The sequence below is a fragment of the Rhinolophus sinicus genome, linkage group LG10 (assembly GCF_036562045.2).
Source record: "Rhinolophus sinicus isolate RSC01 linkage group LG10, ASM3656204v1, whole genome shotgun sequence".
Lineage (NCBI taxonomy): Eukaryota > Metazoa > Chordata > Mammalia > Chiroptera > Rhinolophidae > Rhinolophus > Rhinolophus sinicus.
This window is the reverse complement of record NC_133759.1, coordinates 65,568,651-65,592,564: the sequence shown is the minus strand read 5'-3', so window position 1 is coordinate 65,592,564 and position 23,914 is coordinate 65,568,651. Positions and strand designations below refer to the sequence as shown.

At 41.1% G+C, this 23,914-nt stretch overlaps 1 protein-coding gene across 1 annotated transcript in view; it reads left to right on the top strand.

Moving 5' to 3' along the window:
• Positions 1-20,472, top strand: part of RYBP (RING1 and YY1 binding protein) — a 74,770-nt gene extending 54,298 nt beyond the window's left edge. The window contains exons 3-5 of the mRNA XM_074313295.1: positions 19,137-19,313; positions 19,404-19,502; positions 19,906-20,472. Of these exons, the coding sequence (XP_074169396.1) occupies positions 19,137-19,313; positions 19,404-19,502; positions 19,906-20,158 (529 nt within the window). The 3' untranslated portion in view covers positions 20,159-20,472. The remainder of the gene's footprint in view (positions 1-19,136; positions 19,314-19,403; positions 19,503-19,905) is intronic.
• The last annotated feature ends 3,442 nt before the right edge of the window (positions 20,473-23,914 follow it).

The following is a 23,914-nucleotide window of genomic DNA, read 5'->3' as shown; positions in this document are numbered from 1 at the left end:
CATGGTATTTTAAGTGCATTCCCAGAATGAGATGTGGGTGTGGATGGCTCTTACATTAACAGCAGGCATCACTGACAGCTCCCAGGGTAACAGATGGCGTAACTGTAGGGCACTGTCATTGCCGCATACCACACACACTGGCCTGGACTGTACAGGGCTGCAGCAGCTCTATGGATTTCTCCAGGGAGTCTCACTAATAGCAGCCTAAAGAATCAGAAAGTTAAACTATTTTCCATGTAGTGTTTAATAATATGAGGAATATGGAATACAATTTTTAAAACTGATATTGAAAAAACTGTTTCGCACTTGACAGATTTATTTACCTAGAAAATTCACTCAGGAATCACCAGTGGTGCTCAATAAATGTAGTACGGCAATTAAAGCTCGTCTTTTTTTAATTCTTGTTAGAGTAACTAATGTAGTATCGACCCTCTGAAACATATTGGTGTAAAACTTAAGTTTTTAAAACTTGAATTTACTTTATGACTATGTATATGCATGAACGTGAAGACCAAAATAGCTCTTTTGTACTTTGCCCCCCAGGTGTTTATTTGGCTGGTTCCAGCATTTTATCCTCAACCATATTGAAAGGAAGGTAGGACAGGCATTCTCTCTAACAGTTGGGGAAACTGAGGCTGGAGGCTGTGGTTCTTTGTTATAAGTTATTCTATAAATTAATGAAAGAATTAGGGCTAAAATTTTGTTTTCATAACATCTATCACTCTTCACTGGGCCACTTACATTCAGATTAAGATACAGCTACCAGATTATCTCATAAATACTGCTGTCCTGTAAAAAACTAATTGTCTGATCTCAAATTCATTATTCTAGTTCGCTGAACCCCTTCAGATTTTCATTGTCATCCAAAGTGCTAGATATTCCTCCAGCTATCCTTTCCAGTCTTGTCACGTGTCTTAATGATTTTTTACAAACCTTTTTATATAATATACACACTCTTAACTCATTTTGGTAAATTGGGTAACTTTTAAAAGTTAGTTGATAGCAGGTTCTTGAAGAGCTGTTTAGCTTAGTCTGAAAAAGCTTTATTCTATTACTCTGTGCCTAAATTTGACAAGTAGTTGTCTTTTTGCTTTCATTCTCTTTCTGGTTTCTTGTACCTCAATTAAGACATTATGACATTATCTGGGTGTGCAACCCAGCAGACTTCTGGTTCATTTATTTGTAACTTTTTTTTAATGAATTCAATTTAAACACAGAAGTAGAGACAAGTCTCCCTGCCTCTTGCCCAGCTTCAACAGTTATCATATTATTAATAGAAGCTTGCTGATCTACGCAAATAATTGTAAAAGCTTATTGTTTCTGGTAAGCCATCAACTACACTTATATAAAAGTGCATCCTCAGCAAAAAGTTGGCCCAACACCATTAGTCATTGGGGAATTGCAAGTGAAAACCACACTGAGATATTAGTCCACACCACGGGAATAGCTCATGTGAAAACCACACTGACCCTACCCAGTGTCGGGAGGGTGTAGAGCGCTTGGGATGCCCATACTTCACAGGAGGAAATGTAAAATGGTATGATCAGTGCAGAAGAGTTTGGCAGTTTCTTATAAAGTTAAGTATACACTTGCCATAGGTATTTTAGCCAAGAGAAATGAAAACATGTCCACACAAAGACCTTTATATGAAAGCTGAAAGCAGCTTTATTCATAATAGCTGAGAACTGGAAACAGCCCAAATGTATGTCAGTAGGAGACTGGGTAAATAAAACACACAGCAACATGGATGAACCTCAGAAATGTTTTGCTCACTGAAAATAGTCATATACAAAATGAAGACTATATTCCACATAATTCCATTTATGTGAAACTCCAGGAAACACAAATTTAATCCATAGTGAACAACAAATTGATGGCCTCCTGGAGCTGGGAGTAGGGATTATATAGGAAGGGCACAAAGGGATCTCGATTGGGGGTAGTGATTACACTACTGTATGTGTGGATCAAAAGGTAAACTATACTCTTAAAACTGTGTGCATTTGTGGTGTCTAAATTGTACCTCATTAAAATTTACCCTGGGCACAAATTGGCCAAGCCAGCAAACCTCAGCACCTTCCCCTTCCTGGTCCTCTTCTTGTGTGTGGACAGCAGGTGATGACCACGCACCTGTAAGTAAGCAGGGAGTGCTTTTGGAGCTGCCACTAGTCTTAAGTTTTTTAGAGCTGTGGATAAAGAGGGAGAGATAAAGTCAGAAACAGTTTCTTGGTTACTTTCCCCCACCACAGGCTACTTACTCTTCTTTGGAATGTGCACGCAGCCTTGGCTCTTGTACCCTTTTTCCTGGGCACGGTATCTCCAGGTTGTTTCAGAGTTTAGAATCTTTTTCCTTTCCCTCCTCAGAATACCAGAAAAACATTTTATGTTTGAGAGAACGCTTTGTCTAACTAACTGAAACCTATCATTCTTCCTGGCATTTATACCTCTGGCCACAAAATGTTTGAGGATCAGATCAAGTATGTCTTTAGAACACGGCAGTTTTCTGTTGATAGAGGCGTTAGATTAGCGAGAACATTCTGAGAGAATGTACTCGTTATGAGATCCAGATTTCCCACCTGCTTAGATACCACCCAACTTTTGTTAATGGTTTTGCTGTCTGGAATATAACACTAATTGGAGAGGATGTAAGGATTTATCGCTTTGCATGACTGTTAGAATATTTTATTCCTTCCCAAGCTGGTCTAAAATGGTTTTCTTTGAGTTACAGTGCTTAGGAATGTAAAATACTCTAAGGAACACTTGCTCTTAGAAAACTAGTCTAGACTCTGAGGGCTCAGACAAGGTTGGGGATTTGTCAAAAGAACTCACTATGAAGGAATAGCTGGTGGCAGCTCCAAAGCTGGAGCAATTTAAGCAACAGTAAATAATGATAGCACCCATAAGAGAACATATACACCCATGAATTTACACTGCTGTAACTAAATAAAGAAATGGGAGAGAAGAGAGCTCTTACAGAAGAATTCCAGTTGATAAATATAGAAGGAAGGGGGGAACTGGAAAATCACCATTAGAACAAAACAAACAATAGTAATTTTTGCATAATCCACATTTGGATGCTAAAGTTAGTGGGTGAAAATTTGAGGAGAAACAGCATGTTTGTACGTTTAGTCTCAAACATCTAAGATAAGTTACCTAAAAGACAGTAACTTTCCAGTGGGGAGATCTGATAGACACAACTTAGGCAAGTGGTCATGGTTAATGCCACCAGTAATAGGTGTAGAAATATCACACCCCTTGCTGTCACACGCCCAGGAGGACACACAGCTTTGCTGTGTATTGTCCGAATGTATAACCTCATTCTGATCATGAGAAAACACCAGAGAAACACCAATTGAGGGACATTTCTATGAAATAACTGACTAGTACTTGTCAAAAGTGTCAAGGCCATCAAAGACAAAGAGACTGAGAAGCTATTGTAGATAGGAGGAGGAAAAAATGAGTAATAACAACAGATGTGATGTGGGAGCCTACACGCAATGCTGAAACAGAAAAAGGACATTGGTGGGGAAACTGGTGAGAATTAAAGAAAGTTTCCAGTTTAGTTAACAGTATTCTATCAGTGTTAATTTTCTGGTTTTGATCATTGCACTACGTTTATATAAGATGTTAACATTAGAAGCTGTGTGAGGGGCATACAGGAACTCTACTATTTTTGCAACTCTAAAATTAGTTAAAAACAAAACATTTAAAATTTCTTTTTAGACTTCTAAAAAAGCATTTGAAAATCTTTAATCTTTGCAAGTTAGTGAACTAGACTTTCAGCAAATCTTAGAAGATGGTGCATTTGCAGCAATTTAAGTCCTTTTCAGACAAAGACATTTCGGACTCATTTATAGAACACACAGGATCTTTACCATGTTGGAAACTTACTACCAGGCATGCAAATTGGCTAACTTTGATGCCAAGGGCAGGTGCTTAATTTGGAATGGAATACCAACTTGAAAACTTCTGTTACTGAAATGGTGGCAGATGATTGCATATATGTACTAGACCGTGACCCCAATTTATCCACATATCCCTTTGATAAGCTAAGGATTTAGCTAAGTCTGTGTAATTGGAGAGCTTGCTGGTAGTGTGAGAATCCCACTGGATGCTGCAGTACTTACCCTGTAATGATGTGGTTTCTCTAAGGTTAAGTAAGCAGACTTGTTAATTGTATCATGCTTTTGAGAAGTCAGTTGTTACTACCCACAGATCTTATACTTCGATGGACAAACAGAAAAGACCAAGAGCATACCTGAAGGACTTATACCTGACTTCCTAAGAATTTTGTCCTAGTTCCTTGGCCCATTTTCAGTCTTCGTTTACTGCAGCTTTTAATATTATTGACTGTTCTTTCGTAGAGACTTTTTGTCTCCCTCTTTTTAGTAGTATAACACTCCCCTTTGTTTTCCTCACATTCGTTGGCTACAGCTTGTTTCCCTTGCTTCCCAAGATTCATCAGGTGGGCAGTGTGGATTAGTGGAAAGGGCATAAGCTTGGGTTAAACATAACTTGCTTTAGCCTTTTTCTTTCTGTTGGACCTTGGGCTTTGATTCCTTCAATAACTTCAAAAAGTTGGGAGAATATGAGATGATACATGTAAACACTCATAGGAAGCATTTCATTACCTGTCAATCTTCTTACCTCTTCCCCACTTTAAAACTGGGAGATGTGTTTTATCTCTAGGGTAAATGTATGTATTCAGTGAGAACGTCCTGCCCTAAGCTTGGTTCTCGGAAATGGCGGTCTAAAAGTGACTTATACCAGGGTCCCCAATCCTGAGCCCACACAGACTGTTCAGTACAGCATGATAACGCGTTGCTGTATTTCATGGAGACACAGCATCCGCTGTCCACACGATACCAGATGACATATGAAGTCTGACAATTAACTTCCACGAACTTGCCACCGTGCGCTTACATTGGCAGCGCTGTACAAACAGCTCGGGAAGGTTTCATAACCCTGGTGTATCAGTGTCTCACAGCTGTGTTTGTGTCGACGTGTGGCGGTGTCTCGCTGAGTGGTGCTCATTATAGTGCGTGTTTCTGTGTGCTGTCAGGAGAATGTCTGAGCTTGATTTAGAGCAACGAACAAACATTAAATTTCGTGTTAAACTTGGCAGGAGTGGAAGTGAAATCAGGGACATTAGTCCAAGTTTATGGGGCTAATGCCATGAAGAAAACGGCAGTGTACAAGTGAATTAAACGTTTTTGTGAGGGGAGAGACCGCATCACTGATGAAGAGAGGTCAGGGTGGCTAGGAAGGAGCAGAACTGAGGAAAACATTGCAAAATTTTGTTGAATTGTGTGTCAAAATCGTCGGCTGACTGTGAGAAGCATAGCAGACCAAGTAAACATCAATAGAGAAACAGTTAGGAAAATCTTAACTGAAAATCTAGGCATGAGAAAGGTGTGTGCACAAATGGTCCCGAAGGAGCTCACCGATGAACAAAAGCAAAGGAGAGTCGAAGTTTGCCAAGACCTTTTGGAGAAGCAAGACGATGTTTTGGGCCATGGTATCACTGGTGATGAAACATGGGTATACCAATCGGACCCCTGAAACAGAGTGTCAAAGTGAACATTGGAAGTCATCCAATTCTCCACGACCAAAAAAGTTCCATCAGTACAAATCAAGAGTCAAAACGATGTTGCTAACCTTTTTTGATATCAGAGGGATTATTCATTATGAATTTGTGCCAAGTGTATAAACAGTTAACCAAGTTTACTATTTGGAAGTGCTGGAAAGGCTGTGTGAAAAAGTTAGATGAAAACGACCTGAACTTTTCACCAACAATTCATGGCTCTTGCATCACGACAAGCACCAGCTCACACGGCACTGTCTGTGAGGGAGTATTTTAACCAGTAAACAAATAACTGTATGGGAACACCCTCCCTACTCACCTGATCTGGCCCCCAGTGACTTCCTTCTTTACCCAAAGAGAAAGGAAATATTGAAAGGGAGACATTTGATGACATTCAGGACATCAAGGATAATACGATGACAGCTCTGATGACCATTCCTGAAAAAGAGTTCCAAAATTACTCTGAAGGGTGAACTAGGCACTGGCGTCGGTGCATAGCTTCCCAAGGGGAGTACTTGGAAGGTGACCTTAGTGATATTCAGCAATGAGGTATGTAGTACTTTTTCTAGGGTGAGTTTGCGAACTTACTTGTCCTACCTCATTCATTCTCGCGGCCAGCATTAATTGAGCTGCTGTCAGGAAACAACTCATTATTTTGAAGCATGTTTGGGGAGCATAGCATAAAATGTGGAGGTTGGCACTGCCTTGGGTGTACATAGTCTAGTAGGGAGAGACGGATACTAGGGTGATAGCACCATGGAGGACACTAGTGGTAGAGATATGTCTGGGTGGTGTGGGGACCCTGAACATTGGGCCACCAACTGTTAATTTGCCAGGAGAAATTGGGAAAGCAGTGGCATTTGAGCTGGGTTTTAAAGTAGGTATGGTTTTTCAGTTGGCTTATGGGGAAGGACATTTCAGAAGCTAAGGGCTCAGCAGAGGAGCAAATGCAGCAAGTGGTAAAAAGTTATCTTCAGAAAAGATGAAATCTTGTGTGGCTTGTACTAGACTCAAAAACAAGCTGGGTGCTGAGAGGAGTAAAGGCGACCTGGTGAGGAATGCTGGAACTAAATAAACTGAGGAGCCCTGTGTATCCAGGTAGGGAGTTAAGATTCACTTCTGTAAGCCACCAGTTGTGGCAGAGGTTTTAAGCAGAGAAAGAGGCAGTTACACTTTGGTTTTGTACCTTGGTCTCAGTAGCATCATGTAAGATAACTAGAGGGAAGACGAAAAATGCCGGGTAGGACTCTGGAGGAAGGCGTTGAGGTCCTGAACTAGAATGGAAAAGGCAGATTGGAGAGCCAGGTTCCCAGGTCCTCGTGCGTGTGAAGGAGGAAGAAGACGAGAGAATACAGTGTTCTCAGGAAGGTGTTCTGAACGCGTCAGTGATCTGCATGTGACACTGAAAGCCTTAGACAGCACCCATTATAATATGCTCATTTGACATTTCACCACACTTATTTGCTAGGAAAGTTCTTTTTAGGATTTTGCTTAGGTAAGAAAAGTACTCACGGGTACGGCTGCCCAGAATTAACTTCTTATATAGAAATGTTTGTTAATGTCCTAAACAGCACTTCCTTTGGTCCTTCAGAATCACAAGGATTCAGTGTAGAAAGAAGTGGTTATCAAGATTTGCCAACAGATGTTTTCTTTAGCTAAAGTGGACTTTGATACTTGCACGCCTGATTCCTGTGCCACTGAGATAAGGTGCATACTTGGACCTGGGGATGTAATATGTGACTATTGACAATAATGGCAACTTTTTCTCATTTATTCAAGGTTTTCTTCTTATCCAAATAATTCTAGTTATTTTCTGGTTGTTTCTTCTGAGACAGGTCTCATCCACGTGTAATAAATATAATCGACATTTAATTCAAAGACTTGCTGTACTGTTTAAAATGATATATGAATTCCCATCTTCACCTTGTGTCACACTGTCCCCCATTGTCCCAGCAAAACAAAATCATTTATTGAGTTTAAAGAATTCTTAAACTTAGTGTTAGTGTCACTGGCTTGTAGCTACTAGTGGTTTCAGAGTCTTCACCTTTGTTCACATCTAATTTTAAACCATTTGAAGTAATAAGATCCTAAAATTTTCCCTTACTGGAAATAAAGACCATGATTAACCTGAAATGCCTGAAGTATAGGTGATGTGAACTGTCAGTGTTGTAATTGTGTGGAGATCATCAAATATTCTTCCCTCAAGCATCTGTTGGATGACTGATTGGACTGGTCTCATGGTATTATACCCAGAGGTTGCCTTACACTTTACCTTGGCTTTCCCCCCAGAACAGGTGCCACATGTTAAAATGTTATTTATATCTAGGTAACTGATGTGTTCCTGACCAAATGTATGATGCTTAGCTATATATAGAATTACCAAAGACATCATGTTTAATCAATGTAAATTATATATCTTATGGTGGGTAAATTTATGTACTGCTATGCAGTACAGAAGTTTATTTAATAAAACTATTGCAAAGTATTTGAGAAGCATGATCATACAACATTATTTAAAAAGAAAAACACAGTATTAGTATATATTGAGTTCTTAGGATTTTTCTTCCGAAATCCTACCATCTTATATCCCTTACCAGTTAGAATGATGAACACATTCCAGATGTTTTTGGCAGATATCTTTTGATAAAATTTTGATAGAAGTGCTATTTTTTCTGGGCTGCCTTCCCATGTTTGTAAATATTTCTATGCCCTATATTCTTGTATAGACCAGTGGTTCTCACCTGGGAGTGATTTTTTTTTTTTCCCACTCAGGGAACATTTGCCAATGTCTGAAGAGATTTTTGCCTGTCAAAACTTGGGGATAGTTGTGCTACTGGCATCTAGTTGAGTAGAGGCCAGCGATGCCGCTAAACATCTGCACTGCATAAAAGCACAACCCCCACAGCAAAGATTGTGAGATCCGAAATTTCAGCAGCGCTGTGGTTAAGAAACCCTGCATTATACATCCTTCCAAAGTAATGAGGGGCTTTAAGAAAGTTTTGATTACCAGTGATGTAGGAGACCCATTATAATGTAATTTGACCATGAACTGGGTTGTTAGAACTGCTACTTTCTAGTATGCACATTTTTAAGGAATAGATTTGAGGAAATTCTTAAAGATTACCTTAATTGAGTTGAACCCTTTAATTTTACAGGTAAGGAAACCAAGACCTGACGCGGGCAACTGATTTGTTAGACCTTGGTTTTCTTTGAATTGTCTAATAGCTTTTTTGTTTGTTTGAAGAATTACCAGTTCTTTTATGTGCTTTGCAAGTGCTCAGTTTGGTGACATGAGCTATAATTTCAAAATGGTTAAGTGCATTTTAAATGGGATCTTTGACAGCTATAAAGTAATTTGCAGAACATACTGGATTGCTTTAGTGTAGTGTTGCTTAGAGAAAAACCTGGTTCATCATCAAGTTTATTTGCATCTGAAAATATGGTTTGCTTAGAGATTTGTAGTTCTGTGATGCCTCTTAAATCATTGACGTGATTTATAAGGTACTTTTGTGTGTCTTTTGGGGGCGAGGGAGAAGTCAAATCTAAGTCAGTAAACCAGCAGTACAGTTCGTAGAATGTGCCTCGTGATGCGTATTCCTTAAAAGGAGGTTGAATGAGTTACTAACAGCATAAGCCGCAAACTTGTCTTGTGTTAAGAACAAAGAATCTAGTTAGTTGTCTTTACTAAATATTGAATACAGGTGTCTGACTTAAAGAACCTTAGGGATCACTTACTCTGCTCTCTTACCAGTGAGGAAACTGAGGTTTGGGGAGAGCATGTAACTCGTTCCAAGTCACCAAGTTAGGCTACAAAAGAAATACAGAAAGGGAGCGTTTAGGTGTCTCACCTGTTAACTACTAGGATCCAGCTTGTGTGGCAGGGAGCATCCCTTAAAACAAAAGACCTTCCTCAGAGATCTGGGCCACTGAAGTCTATTATGTCCTGTCTTCACAGCTCCTTGGAAAATGAGCATATCCCCACAGAATCTAGTATAGGCAGCACCCTGCCTCAGCATGTAGTGTAGGCACCAGGAAAAGAAGTCTGTTGAATGAATTTGGAAGCATAAGGCAGAATGCCAGAGGTGAGACCGGGAAAGGAGATGTCACCAGGAGGTTACGTGTCTGCTGCTTCACCTGAATGAACAAACCAATGTACGCCGTGTTGCAGGGGATGGTGGCTCAGGGAGCAGGGATTGGATGCCTACTGGGCTTTTCTCTAAGGTGAGGCAGGTGAAGAAAGAAAGGTGTGTCTCACCCAAACTGTCGTCGCAGTACTAGTAGCTGCTGCCTCGAGTTTGCCCATGACCATGAAATACTACTCAGACTCGATCCTCAGCAAGGGTCTTTTGCTTCCTGAGGGTTTGGTCTGAGTAGTATGTTTTTTGTCGGTGGGCTAGCTTTTGGAGAAATGCTGTGGGAGATCTAAAAAGGTAGGTTTCTTATGGGACAGTAACTTAAAATATTTGAATGACCACACTAAAATTCAGTTATTTTAGGCATCACAGGGGAGAGGATATGGAAGGAAGCCAGTATCTATAGTCTATGGTTGAAATACTTTAAGCCCACTTCTTGGAAGTTGTTCTGGTGTTTAGTAAGTTTAAAATTTTGGTTTATTTTCAGAATGTTTCCTTAACCTGCAATTGAAGGTGATATGCTGCCTTTCATGTTGTTTTTGTTTTTTTTGTTTGTTTTTTTTTTGAAGTTTTACTAAGAATTTAAGGTTGACTTTTTAAGTGCTTTCTAAAGAAAGTTTTCTTCTTTTCTTTGTGGTGAAGCAGACTTGCACGCAAAAATATTTCACATGGTTCTGGGGTAATAGTTCTCAAGCATTTTGGTCAGAGGATACCTTATGCTCTTTAAAATTATAATATTATGGACCCCAAAGACCTTTTGCTCGTGTTGGTTTATCTCTACAGATACTTCCCATACCAGAAATTATCCTACACTTGGTGGTGCTCAATTGTATGTCAGTAAGTGTGTCTTCAGGGCACAGGAGACATTTGGATATTCAGAATGACAAGTTTGAATCTACATTAGAACAATTCAGATTCTGCTGTTTATTAAGAAGGCTTATGCTAATTCTTTTGGAGCCCATAGTTCCTGACCGAGAAAGTGGAGTACCGTGTATGTTGTGCAACTGAAGTCTGGTGGCCTCCTGAAGGCATCCTCTTTAAAAGGAATATGTGAAAAATCACAACTCTCTCTGGAATATGCAGGGAAACCAGCAGGTCTGTCGCAGAGGACGCGGGGTGCAGCTGTTGGTGCTGCACAGCCCAGCTCACTGTAGGACACTGACGTATGTGAAGGATGTGTGTCTCTAGAACCATTATGTGGGGAAGACTTACCAGCCTCTTGGACTTGTAAACCTTCCCATTTGTTTCCCCCAAAGCTGAGGAAGGGTAGTAGACACATCTACAGCTGGAAAAGGAGTGCTTTGAGATGTCAGTATTGTCTTAAAGGGAATTATCTTGTAGAATGTGTACATATACTGTGACAAGACCTAAGTGAACTTACCTCATTCAATCTTGAGCTCCTCCTTGTTAGATTAGGTTTGGCAACTTTCCCATTTTGAGTAATTGACCTGAGCTCAGTAGCCAAGATAAAAATCCAAAGGAAGTCCATACCCCCTCCCTATCATTTGTGAAGGTGACAGATGGCAAGATAACGTGGAAGAAAGGGGATGGCTTGGTCTGGTTTCTTTTGGTTTATTTTTTTTCTTTAATTTGATGATTGGAGTCAGATTTGAGGGGAAATTTTAAGTCTCCTGGTACAGAGCAGAGTCGTCCTCCTGAGTCAAGGGTGTGTACTGGTGGGAAAGAACCTAGAATCAAACTAAGACCCCTTCGGGTCACCCAGGTCGTTCTAGAAGGTGAGCCAAAGGATATGAGAAATTTCATGAAGACAAGTGTTTTTACATGAGAGGGAGAAAGAACTATTTATGAGAGAAAAGAATAGCAAGAAGAGATACTCTTTGAGGAGCCGAGGGAAATTAATAATGCCATGCAATGTATGCTCCTAGCAAAGTTAAGTGACAGTTGACTTCTTAAATTATCCATATTACAATGATGGCTGGCTTCAGTGAAGGTCTCAAGGTCACTTAGGTCACTTGATGTAGCGTGGCCTGACACTGGCGAGAGCAGGTCTGGGGAAGGCCGTGAGTACTACTGTTTCTGGAGCAAGGCCAGCTGGGTGTGAGTCATGTTGGCCTGAGCCAGCAAGCTAGAGGGCACCTGGTCACTGGGACTAACCAACTGCATAGTACAAGGTCTTATGTTTCATGCATCAGGGAAGAGTTAGGTTGGAGCTGTTGTATGGTTTCGTCTTCCCGTAACTGAACAGATGAGTATTTGTCCAGTGTTGTCTTAAGATTATCAGTCATTGAACGGCAAAGAAAGTGCTTACCTAGAACCTCCCTGGGAATTTACTTCTAAACCAGATTATCTACCATGCATTTCCCCATCTGTTATTCTTCACTGGGCTGGATGATCACATCGGTGATTTTTAGTAATACTGAACTATAACACTGCAACGATATGAAAAGGTATAGAAATGTTTAAGGTATTAAAACTTTATTAAAAAACTTTCAGCCTAGCATGGTGTAGCTAAAAGAATACTAGATTCTGATTCTCTGGTCTAGTAGTTAGCCCTCTCTCTTTTTTAGTGGCTGTCTTAACTTTTCCTTTCAAGTCGTTGAGGATAAAGTGAGTCACAGTTTTTTAAAGTGGTCATTTAAAAAACCGTACAGGTGGAGGGGAAGAAGCCCTAAAGGTAGGTAGCCTATTTAAATCTGTTCTATATATTTCTATATTAAAAAACAAAGTCTTATGTCACCTTTTAAGGTCTCGTGGTCATAGATGTTGGAGCTAGAATCCTAACTTCTGAGTTCTATTCACAGCATTTCTCCTCTGAGTTATCTTTGGTATTTAAAAAAAATAGAATGGGTTGGGAGCGGTGGATAAAATGAACAGAAAACAAGTTGTTCTTGTAGGGCCTCTTTTCTGTATTAGTCATCAAAACCAGGGGCCATTAGTGTTTAGTGGGTGGTGGTGTTGGGACAGACAGACTGATGCTGAACACTTACAGTCCATTTTTTCATTGCATTACCCAGTTTAAAAATGGATTGTATTCCACAAATGTATTTGCAATTTGATTATTTACAACTTGGAATACATTACTGTATGCAGACTAGTCCAGACAAAGATCAGATTTACTAGCCCCATTGTGGCTTTTAACACAGTACTTTTGCAAAGAAAAAACATACAGTTTATTTTTACACATGTGGCCTGCCTAGTTCCCTGAGGTTGGATTTGCTATTACTCCCATTTCATTTTTAAAATGTTGTAGGTGGCAGGTGTTCCTGAATAACAGCCATGCACAGAGTACTTTGCTAAGTTGTCAGCAGTAAAGAAGTTCTCCCATTGTTGGGCAGGTAAAGTGTATCCTGGCCGGCCGTTGCACACGTATAGGGCGACGTTTGAGTGTCCTATATACAGGAAGACAGGTGATGGGAGAGGCTCCTCTTGATCAGAGTACCATGATGTGATCTATCAAAAACTCGGGCTCCTGACAGTGAGCTAGATGGAAAGGCAGTCTCGGAGTTGTTAAATCCTCGAACTGGCTGATACTTCAACTAACCGATCGCCAAAGCGAGGAAGGCTGGGGAAGGAAGGGGTGAAGGCAGTGTCCAAGGAACTCAAGGGCAATGAAAGCTGACTTGAAGACATTTTGTAAGTTTAAAGTACCTTTTTTAAAAAATGTATGAGTTGATCATCTGATTCCAGAGCCTTTGGGGTAATTTAATTGAAAAAGTAGAACACCAGGTGGAATTCTGTTAAGTGGGCAAAACGCACCCATGATAGTTTAGGAAGAGTTGGACATAATTAAGAAAAAGATAGGATTTGTTTGAGATGCCGCCTGCTCTTTGTTGCCTAACCCACAAGACCATGGTTTTGCATGGTTGCTTGGCGTGGTGGCTAAGACATAAAGAAGCACACAAAAAGTGAGTGGTGAGATCTCAGGTTTCCCTGAGCACACAAGTTTTGGAAAGGGGATAAGGTATGAGAGAAATGCCTCTTTAAAAAAGAAGATTTGCCTTTGTTCCCCAAAAGGGCACAAGTACACATATGAGAACATCTCATTTTGTGTTCTCACTTGTGTTCCTTCACGTATGCTTGAATTCTGAAATTTTCCTTTTCAAACTTGAAGATGTCCCTAGGTAAAGATTTGCTTCACTTTTTATGGAATGGACTCTTATGTGAAAATGCAAATAAATAGGCATGTTTTCCTAATGACATCTATTGTTGAAATTTCACAGCAGATTTTCCTTTGTAAACTATTGAAATAACAAAAGATCTATAAAATAATTTTAAGACAAAATTTTTTTCCATAAAAATACACAGTTTTGAAGAAGAAGGTACTAAAAACTTGTTTGGTGCCAAACTTACTCATGAAGGAAACGAGGCCCTCTATTTATATATATAGCACTTCTGGTCAAATAGGGCTTTTAGTTTGTTTTTTTGTTGGTTCAGTAAGAAGAGGTCTTATGGGAGGTCTCAAACCGGTGGCCTCATTGGAGGCTTAGACACCAAAAGCTGTAGGCCATGTGCCTGTCATCTAATGTTTCCACTGTAGAGTGACGGCTGTGAAATGCTTGCTTAAGATCTATTAGTTGGGAAACAGGTGATTTTGGAGAACCCAGACTCTCAGCGCTGTATTGAAGAACTGACTTTCTATAAGTCGTGCCCATTAAAGTGTGTTGTATGATGCTTAGAAGACGTCATTGAGCAATGTAAATCCAGGAGGAACCTTTCTCACTGGTGAGCCCTGTTACTACTGGAGTGAGGGTCCGTCCAGGACAGGCAATGCTCCAAAGGCAGTGGACCCTTCTTGCCGATTCCCCTGCCCTTTTCTCTTCCCTTAAGGACAAGCCAGTAGTCCTCTTCTTGCCAGAGTGAGGATGGTGAGGCTAAACTAAGGAGGGTATTGGGACTTGGAGGAGTTATCTAGCTAAACTCTAGTCTGGGGTGACCTGGGTTTTTATCCCTAGTACCTACCCTGTGCCGGAGTCACAGCACCAGCCCCACCTCTCCACGCGCACGGGCACCCACACCCACACCGGGTGGAGGGACTTGTTTGCAGTTACCCTCACAAGAAGAGTGCGCGGAGAGTTCCCATGGGTCTGGGTTAAAAATCCCAGCTCAGCCACTGAAGTGTTGTAATCCTTAGATAAGTTTCTTAATCGTTCTGCTTCTTGGTTTTCTTAATCTGTACAATGGAGACAATAGTCCTCCTAGAGGAGGTTGTGCAAAATCTGGCTTCATGTTGTGCCAGCCACGTGTCGGCTGTGCGATGGCTCTGCCTCTCCTACTTCAGGCGCATGTTGTGATGTCTGATCCGGAGAGGCTGGCACGGCTAGGAGTGCAGTGTGTGGAGCTCTACACTACTGCTGGAGGTGGGGCGTTCTGTGCTTCCTCGTGCAGTCATGTGTTGGCCCAGAAATAAGAAGGGGACAGGTGGCAAGAGCTGCCAGAACACTTCTGATAGGGTGGCACCTTTAGTGCAAGCACTAAAAGTTTTGTGGAAAATCTCACAACAGTGGACCTTGTAGTTTTCTTCACCTTCACCATCCCTTTCCAAAAGGTTTGCGGTGCATTGTGAACCATAAGAGCTGGTAGGCACTGTTCAGAAACACTGTGTGCCTTTTAAAAATTAATTAGGTACATTTCCCTACCTCGCTAAGTTCCCTGACTCTGGGGGAACTCACTTAAAAAAGCAGCTGTAATAATTACAGGAAAAAATGCTCATCTGTTGTTGAGGGTTTTATTGCAGAGAAGGACTGAACAATGACTGAAGAGTTAGGTTGTTACTTAGGACATACAGAGGGTGCCCAAAAAATGTGTACACATTTTTTTTTTTTTTAAATTTTATTGGGGAAGGGGATCAGGACTTTATTAGGGAACAGTGTGTATGTACTTCCAGGACTTTTTTCCAAGTCAAGTTGTTGTCCTTTCAGTCTTAGTTGTGGAGGGCGCAGCTCAGCTCCAGGTCCAGTTGCCTTTGCTAGTTGCTGGGGGCGCAGCCCACCATCCCTTGCAGGAGTCGAACTGGCAACCTTGTGGTTGAGAGCCCCCTGGCCCATGTGGGAATCGAACCAGCAGCCTTCGGAATTAGGAGCATGGAGCTCCAACCACCTGAGCCACCAGGGTGGCCCCTGTGTACATATTTTAAGAAAGGAAAAAACTTAAAATTACGCTGATGGTAACCACTTTGAACACCTCCTGTAATTGCAGAAGTCAAATGTGACTTGTATTCATCTTTTGTTATCGGTATATATTATTGCAATTTTAATAGTTATTTTTTCCTTTTTTAAAATCTGTATACATTTTTGGCACCCTCTGTATATGACGTTTAGAACAAGACTTTTAGAACCACACAGGTGGTCTTAGTACACACCTCATTTCTTGGTAACAGATTCCACAGAGCTTTCCGTTCTTTTCATTCATGAAATTTTGCTTTAGTTGGCCATTAGAGGAGGAGGACACTTCTTTCACCATTCTAGTCAAAAATTTGTTTTCTTGGGAGCAACTGAGCATACGCACACACGTTGTATGTTAGGAGTTATAACTGATTTTACCTTTTGTGCTGTAGATAATGGATTGTGATGCTTGTGCTAAAGGAGAATCCTGAGAGTGTATTAGCTGAAATGTTAGAGAATGGTTGCCATTGGCAAAAACAGGAAGGTGGTCACCTCACCTGGTGTCCGCGGTGTGTCGGCAAACTGGCCTAGTTAGGGAACATCCATTCTGAACGAGCATGCCAGCTGGGTAGGTAAGGACGTCTGTAAGGCACCGCACACTTGTGAGATGCCAGTAGCTTCTGTCTGTTCATCGCCAACTCCCTCTTCTGCTGGCAGTGCCTGCTGCTCCCCACACTAGGCGCCACCTCTAGTGTCCGTCCACGGCTTTCTCTTCTCGGCTTCTCACTGCCACGTGCTGCCCACAGCCCCCTTTACCTAACATCCCTCTCCTGTCTCAGAAGAAAGTGCCCCATTCCTTCCCCATTCCTTCGATTGTCCTCTTTCTGTCCTTTGCCAGCCTCCAGGTCTCTCTCCCTTAGGGTACAACACGTTCAGTCTCCCTTCTCCTGCTTACCGCTTCCAGTAGCGGCCAGGGCCATTCTTTACCTCAGCACCACAATTCTCAGATGGGTTTCTGTTTCCTGCCTCCATAGGATCCCTCTGACCGCCTTTAGTGCCTTATCTTTGCCGTCCCAGTCTGACCCTATGTGGCCTGTTCTTCTAAAGTCCGCAGTGACCTGATCACCAAAGCTTTGACCCCTTTTCTCAATCCTCATCCTGCTTTGTCTTTCTCTGCAATGTTCGTTCATTCTTTATTCATCCAGTAGATAATTTTATTGATACTTAGTACTGTGCTGAATGTCATGGTGACAAAAATGATGAAGGTGTGGTTTGCCATCAAAGGGTGTATAGTTGATTGGCAGTTTCAGTGCGAGGTGGTCAGTACTGTCACCGAAGGTGGGGTGGGGTGCCCTGGAGTGAGATGGGTGCCTTTCACCTCGGGGTGGGTGAGCCTGGTGAGGACGGTGCCGGTTCTGGGCAGCACCTGGCGTTCCTTTGACTCTGTTGAAGACACTCTTCTTGCACTGGTGTCCTGTTCTGGCTTTGGATTTCCTGGAATAAAGTCATATGCTGGCTTAGTGGAAATTCTCCCTCACGGTATAGTTTTTCATAAAGTTTTAATGGTTTATTCATTGTATTAACTCTGGCTGAATTATTTCATTTTGACACCTGAGTCTTGGTTAGTGTATGGCAGTTTGTTTTAACTCTGATGTAAACTGCTTGGTAACCCTGCAGACAGTTGGTCTCTTTGTATACCTAGCAAGGGCCTGTGAAATGTTTCTCAGTGGTGACTATCTTGGTGGGTATTAACACAGTGGACTGCCTTTGTCAGAACCTGTGAAAAGAGAAAGCTACCTTTCACATGGGTCCTGGGGGGGTCAGGGGTCCGGCCTTAGAGCTAGCACATTCCTCTCCTTCTCTAGGGCTTCTTCCCATCTGTGTGTGAATCCCTTGCTCAGTGATGAGTGAGACCTTTGTGGTCCAGGCTGAGGTGTACCTGACTGGCTTCTGTGGTGGCCTCCACGGGACCAGGGCCTGGGGTGCTGGCAGTGAGAGGAAACTTGCTCTGAGAGTGTGCCTTTGTTGGTATGTTTTCTGGCAATGCCACTTGACTACCGCACCAGTACTGGAACACTCAGAACAAACCCAGTGCCCCCCCCCCCCCATCAAGTCCTAAAGTCAGCCTCTGTCCCCTCCTTGCTTGCGTACCTTCTCAGCCACATCACACCTGCTCCCAGGAGGGAGGTGCTCGGTATCCCAGTACCCGTGCTTTGCTTAGGGCTCAGCATATCAGGTATCCAGCAACTCTGTGTGTGTGTGTGTGTGTGTGTGTGTGTGTGTGTGTGTGTGTGTTGGTTTTCTTGCAAAAAATGGCAGTTATTTAAGAAAGAAACTTTGTTTTTCCTAGGTTTGTTTCTGGTTTTTGTTTTTTTTTCCCAGTCCTCGACTACTGGCTCTCCCATGGATGGACCAGACCTTGTCTGCCCAGTTAACTTTTATCTGGCCGCTCCTTCATCCTGGGGAACAGAGAGGAAGCTGTAGGATGGAAAGGGGACCCTTACGATGTTGTGGCAGCCAGTTGTCTCACCTCTTGAGTACATCCATTTGGATATTTGTTTCCCTTCCTCGGATTTGGAGAGTTTATTATGTTGTAAATGTCGATCTAGATGGGAATGTCTTTAAAAATTGATATTGTATAGAAACAATGCATAGGCTTTCCTTTCTTCTTTCCATTTGGGTTTGAATGGTCAGGCATTGTGAAAAGTGTTTGGCACCAGTTAGAATTTGTAAACAATAGTGTTAACAGCTAGTGTCAGTTGGAGATTGGTGGGGACATAATAGGCGATAGCACAATGAATGTATCACTTGTCTAAGGATTTATAGTGGCTTTCAGTCTTCTCCCCTTTGGGAGCTAGTGTGAAGCAGTTACCTTTCACTGCTCTGTATGTGTAGTCTGTGCCCATCAGAGCTGCAGGGGAGCAGACCACATCGGCATAGATTGAAGAGGGAATGTCACACTTCTAATTTTATTCTCTTTTCAAGGGATTACCAGTGTCCATTTAATAAAATGAGATTAACCTCTGTGGCAGGAGCATTTGAAAGCTGTCAGTATAATCTTGACAGCTCCAAAGAAGTAGTGTTCTCTTAGAAAGTGTCCTTTTTTATTGGCTGAAAGGCATTTTTACTGTTTGTGTGAGCATACGTCATTAAAGGTATGAAAGTAAATTTGAAAGAGGAAAATTTTTATGGATTTATCCGTGCTACACAGAGATAGTGATGTAGAAACAACACTGTGTAATTGAGTTTTGAGATGCAAGTTACCAGTAGCAAAATACCTCAGAAATTATGAGACCAGAATACAAAAAATTGAAGTATTTACAAGGTAAATAATGATGTGTCTTTCCTTGAATGTTTTAGAAAACCTCGGATCAATTCTCAGCTGGTGGCACAACAAGTGGCACAGCAGTATGCCACTCCCCCACCCCCGAAAAAGGAGAAGAAGGAGAAAGTTGAAAAGCAAGACAAAGAGAAACCTGAGAAAGATAAGGAAACTAGTCCTGGTGTTACCAAGAAAAGTACCAATAAGAAAACAAAGTAAGTTCCGGGGTCACTCAGCACGGTATATTATTTGCGGGTGAATCAAAGATATCTTTTAAATGCCTCTCTTGGTATCCCCTGTTTTAGACCAAAGTCCGATATTCTGAAAGACCCTCCGAGCGAAGCAAACAGTATACAGTCTGCAAATGCTACAACAAAGACCAGTGAAACAAATCACACCTCAAGGTATTTGAAACTAGAATGAAATTCTAAATGCTGCTCTGATTTACGTAGTCATAATTGAGAGCCAGGGTGGTTTTGTGCCTGTGGCTTTGCAGGCTGAGAGGGGGTGGGCTGTGGGACTGGAACCTTTTTAAATATATGTGAGCGGTTCCAGCTCTGTGGCCAGAACAGGAGACAGATGAACGGACGGTCGTTTTGCCATGGCCCAAAGCTTTACTAGCTGCTGGTGGTTTCTCTTGCTGCTAAGGTTGGTCAGCAGAGGTAGTGGTACGCTTTGGGGTGTGTGTGGTGGCAGCTAGGGTTCATTACCGTCTTGTCGTGAAAGCTGAGGTGTGTGTTGATGCTATCTGCCAGAAGTCGGTTTTAATCTAAAGCTTATTTAATTCCCCCGTGGTGTTGCTTTCAGGCCCCGGCTGAAAAACGTGGACAGGAGCACCGCACAGCAGTTGGCAGTAACTGTGGGTAACGTCACCGTCATTATCACAGACTTTAAGGAAAAGACTCGCTCCTCCTCCACGTCCTCATCCACAGTGACCTCCAGTGCAGGGTCAGAACAGCAGAACCAGAGCAGCTCGGGCTCCGAGAGCACAGACAAGGGCTCCTCCCGGTCCTCCACGCCCAAGGGTGACATGTCAGCCGCAAATGACGAGTCCTTCTGAACTTGCACATGGAATTGTGAGAACTATGAATCAGGGTATGAAATTCACATCCTCCGCCTGTCCGTGCTGCCGGCCCCTTTGGGAGTCTTCTGTGGACATCGACCTCTTAGCGATGCTGCCGGGATCCTTTCTGCTTGGCCTGGGCATCCGGCCACCAAGGAATTTCACACCCTGACAATTACTCTTGACACTTTTATGTATTCCATTGTTTTATATGATTTTCCTAACAATCATTTATAATTGGATGTGCTCCTGAATCTACTTTTTATAAAAAAAAAAAAAAAAAATCTGCTGTGCACAATTTTCCATGTACATTACAACTGGTTTTTTGTTTTTGTTTTGTTGAGGGGTGGGCTGGGAGGGGGAGGGAACATTTATTTATTGTGTTCACAAACTCCATTCTTTCAGCATATCCTTTTAAGTTTAGTTCTTCCAGTTATACTATGTGCTATCAGTTTTGATATAACTATATATATAAATATAAAATTATATATAAAGGGTTATTTGAAACCAATCCATGGCAACGCTGGTGCTTGATACACTGTGAAGTGAATACAACATTGAACAGTTACAGATTTGGGGCAGTCCTTCTACGAAAGACCTTAAATTAAAATCAGTCGTACATGAAGTATGTTCCAACCCACCCAAAAGCTTGACTCTCATCTGTCTAAAGAGTACTGGATGATATAAAAATATGTGTTTTTAAACAATGTGATCTCACACTTGAAGACTGCCCCAGGTAGCCTGCATTTGCAATGGAATAACTGACAAATCACAAGTGGTTTAGTTGGGAGGGCTTTTGTCGTTCAAAAGTAACTAAACCAGCTCCAGAATGCCAAGTATTCGTGTAAATTACGGTTACATGTTAACGTTGCTGTTCTTAACATAAGCACTCGTGAAAATACGGTATCTGTAACTTGAATTCCATCCATTTTCCAGACCTCTACTCACGTCTGAGGTAAATCTGTAACTTGTCTATCTTAGTTTTAGGATGAAAACTGTCTAAACTGTATTTTTGATCCATACAAGAAGCAAATCCCTGTTTCCACTTTGCATGTGACATTGCAGTGGTGGTTTTTGTAATTGAAATTTGTTTGCCTCATGTCCCTTATTTCCCTTTCCCTACCAATTCAGTTGTGAGGATTGTTTTTCTTTCTTAAAATGTACTCTTGTTTGTTTTACTGAACAAAGGTTATCAACCACACATTCAGTCCGGACATGGAGCTTTTCAATGGTTAGAGACATTTCCCAATTCCCTGCTGTGGGAAGGAACTCAAGTGGTGAATGTTTTAAGTGGTAGCAGCCAGAGTTGCAGGGAAAGCTCATACTTCCTGGGAGCCTGTGATCTTTTCTTCCTCAACATAAAGATAGCTTGAGTAGACTCTCTTTTAAAGTGTCTTTTCACTCATAATTTTACTGTCCTGCAAAAACAAAACAAAAAGACCACTAATAATGACTCCACCCTCCTCATTTTTAAAATGTCTCGTTTTGCTTTGCTTTGTTTGGATTTAGGGTCTCTCTTCTCTTTGACTCGTACCGTTCGTGTCCACAGAGTTCACAGACTTCAGAATCATTTCCAGCACGGGAACTTGGGGTCCCCTTCCCTCTGTTTGATCATACCTTAGGGGCTCATGGGAGGGCTACCTGATTTGTAAGGAAGCACCACATTTTGGTGTGTAAATCCTGGTTTGCTTAAAAATAGAATGAATTTCTGTCTGTGGAGGCAACGAGTAAACAACAAATTAACAGCTTGATTTGAGTAGCCAACAGGAAAGGTTCCTTTCACATTTACATTAAAACTATTCTGTAGTCAATAATGTACCATAATTTAAATTCTGTTCTCAAAGGTGAAGATTATAAAGCAGTGCCGTTTGTTGCTGTGTCCGACTCAAACGCATGGACAATGTTCCCCTCTTTTTAAAAATAATGCTTGTATCTGGGATGCAAGCTATGCTTATCTTTTTAAATACATTTTTAAAGTATTTATTAATGAACCAAAGGAAATCAGATGCTTTCTGTAAGCATCAGCATATATAATACATAGTGATTTGACTATGAATTTTAAGTCCACATTTTAATATCAGTGGGATATTGCAAAGACATTCCTTCTAAAGTTTTAATATTCCTTTTATTAAGGGTCTCAGGGAGGGTAAATTAGTCAGCCATATTTATTTTCCAGAGATATAAGGAATTGCTAAGTTTTTTAATTAACTTTTTAAAGAAATTTAAATGCCACCAAACTCATGTGGGTTGCACTGCTTTTTGAACCAATAAGTAAGTGTTGGTATGCACTTTGTTCAGAAACACTGTGTACTTTTCCAAAATTTGTTTCATGTAAAGTGATTGGACCCCTAGATTAGTGGAAAAAGCTGATTAACCAGCTACTCATAGGCTGCTAATTAATTCATTGCCAATGTCTTGGTTTTTTGGTTTTGCCTCCATGATAAATTAAAGAATAAATTAATGGGGAGGGGTGAAGGAAGGGAGGGTTGCTTTAGGACAGGTGGGATGAAATTGCCATTTTGATAGGAGCTGCAGCTAACAGGAACTTTTCTTGGCAATCAGATGTTACTGGGCCGGTCCTTTAGGTGTCATTGTGTATTCTGTGGAGGTAGTGAGGTGGTAGGTACTTTAGACTTAATTTCTGAAATTGATGAGATCCCTCAGGCATGTATTCTGGAAATGGAATTCCTGTAACTTAACTGCATTTGAGGTTTGTCCTACAACTAGTAGGCAGCATATATAAAAACACTAGTGTAGATTAGAAAGATACATTAAAAGAGGGCCAGAAATACTTGGTATTCAGTGGCACAGTAAGCAGGTTATAAAAAAAAAAGCAAAAAAAAAAAAAAAAAAAAAGCACAGTGTTAGCTTGCAAGTTTCCATTTGTTTTAACACCACATGCTCTTTCACACACTTGTGCGCGCGCACACACAGCTTACCTGACATGCTCTGCTTGAGTCATGCAGTTAAAAAAGAAAGGTAAAGACATCTTGACACCCACAAAATATTTTAATAAAAATCTTTCAATTTCAGTCTGGATATTTCAAAACATTGGCAGAAGCTTCTGTGAGTTTCGTCCCACTAAGATCACCTGCCTTATCAAGACCATTCTCAGTCTACTTTTTTAAGCTACCATATCTTAAATTATTGAAAATTTATTAATTGCTGAATATATAATAACCTTTGCTTGTATGTAACCGAAAATGGTTTAAGAGCCAACATTTAGAGTATGACAATGGAGCTGAACAGTTTTTAATGCGCAAGCAGTTCTGTTCTTGTGTATGACTTGTAACCTTAATTTACTGTGTAAAGATGGTTACATTATTTCCTTAGCTTTGTTTGTTGGAGACAAATAGAGAATGCTCGTTAAGTATGTCAAAACATAATCTTACCTTGTGAATTTTTGTTAATGTATTATACGAGCTATATTTTTCATTTGCCCAGAAAGACAGCTTGTATAACGCTTTTGGAAGTTTCTGCTCTGTAACGTCCTTAGAGCTGACAGTCTTAGGTTTGTTTTTTTCTTCATGCTAAAGTGTCGGTTGGTGGTTTTGTGAACTGATCAGAAATTCACAGGTCTTAAATGTTTGGGGGAAATTTATATTGGACACTGCTCTTTGTCTAGCAAATAAAAGATGTTAATATATTCCTGTTACTGGCATGTGCACGACTATGTTATTAGAAGCCACTTTATCATTTTCCTGCTTAAATAGAAATGTCTATTTATGAATTCTGCTTGTAGTTTTTTCACAA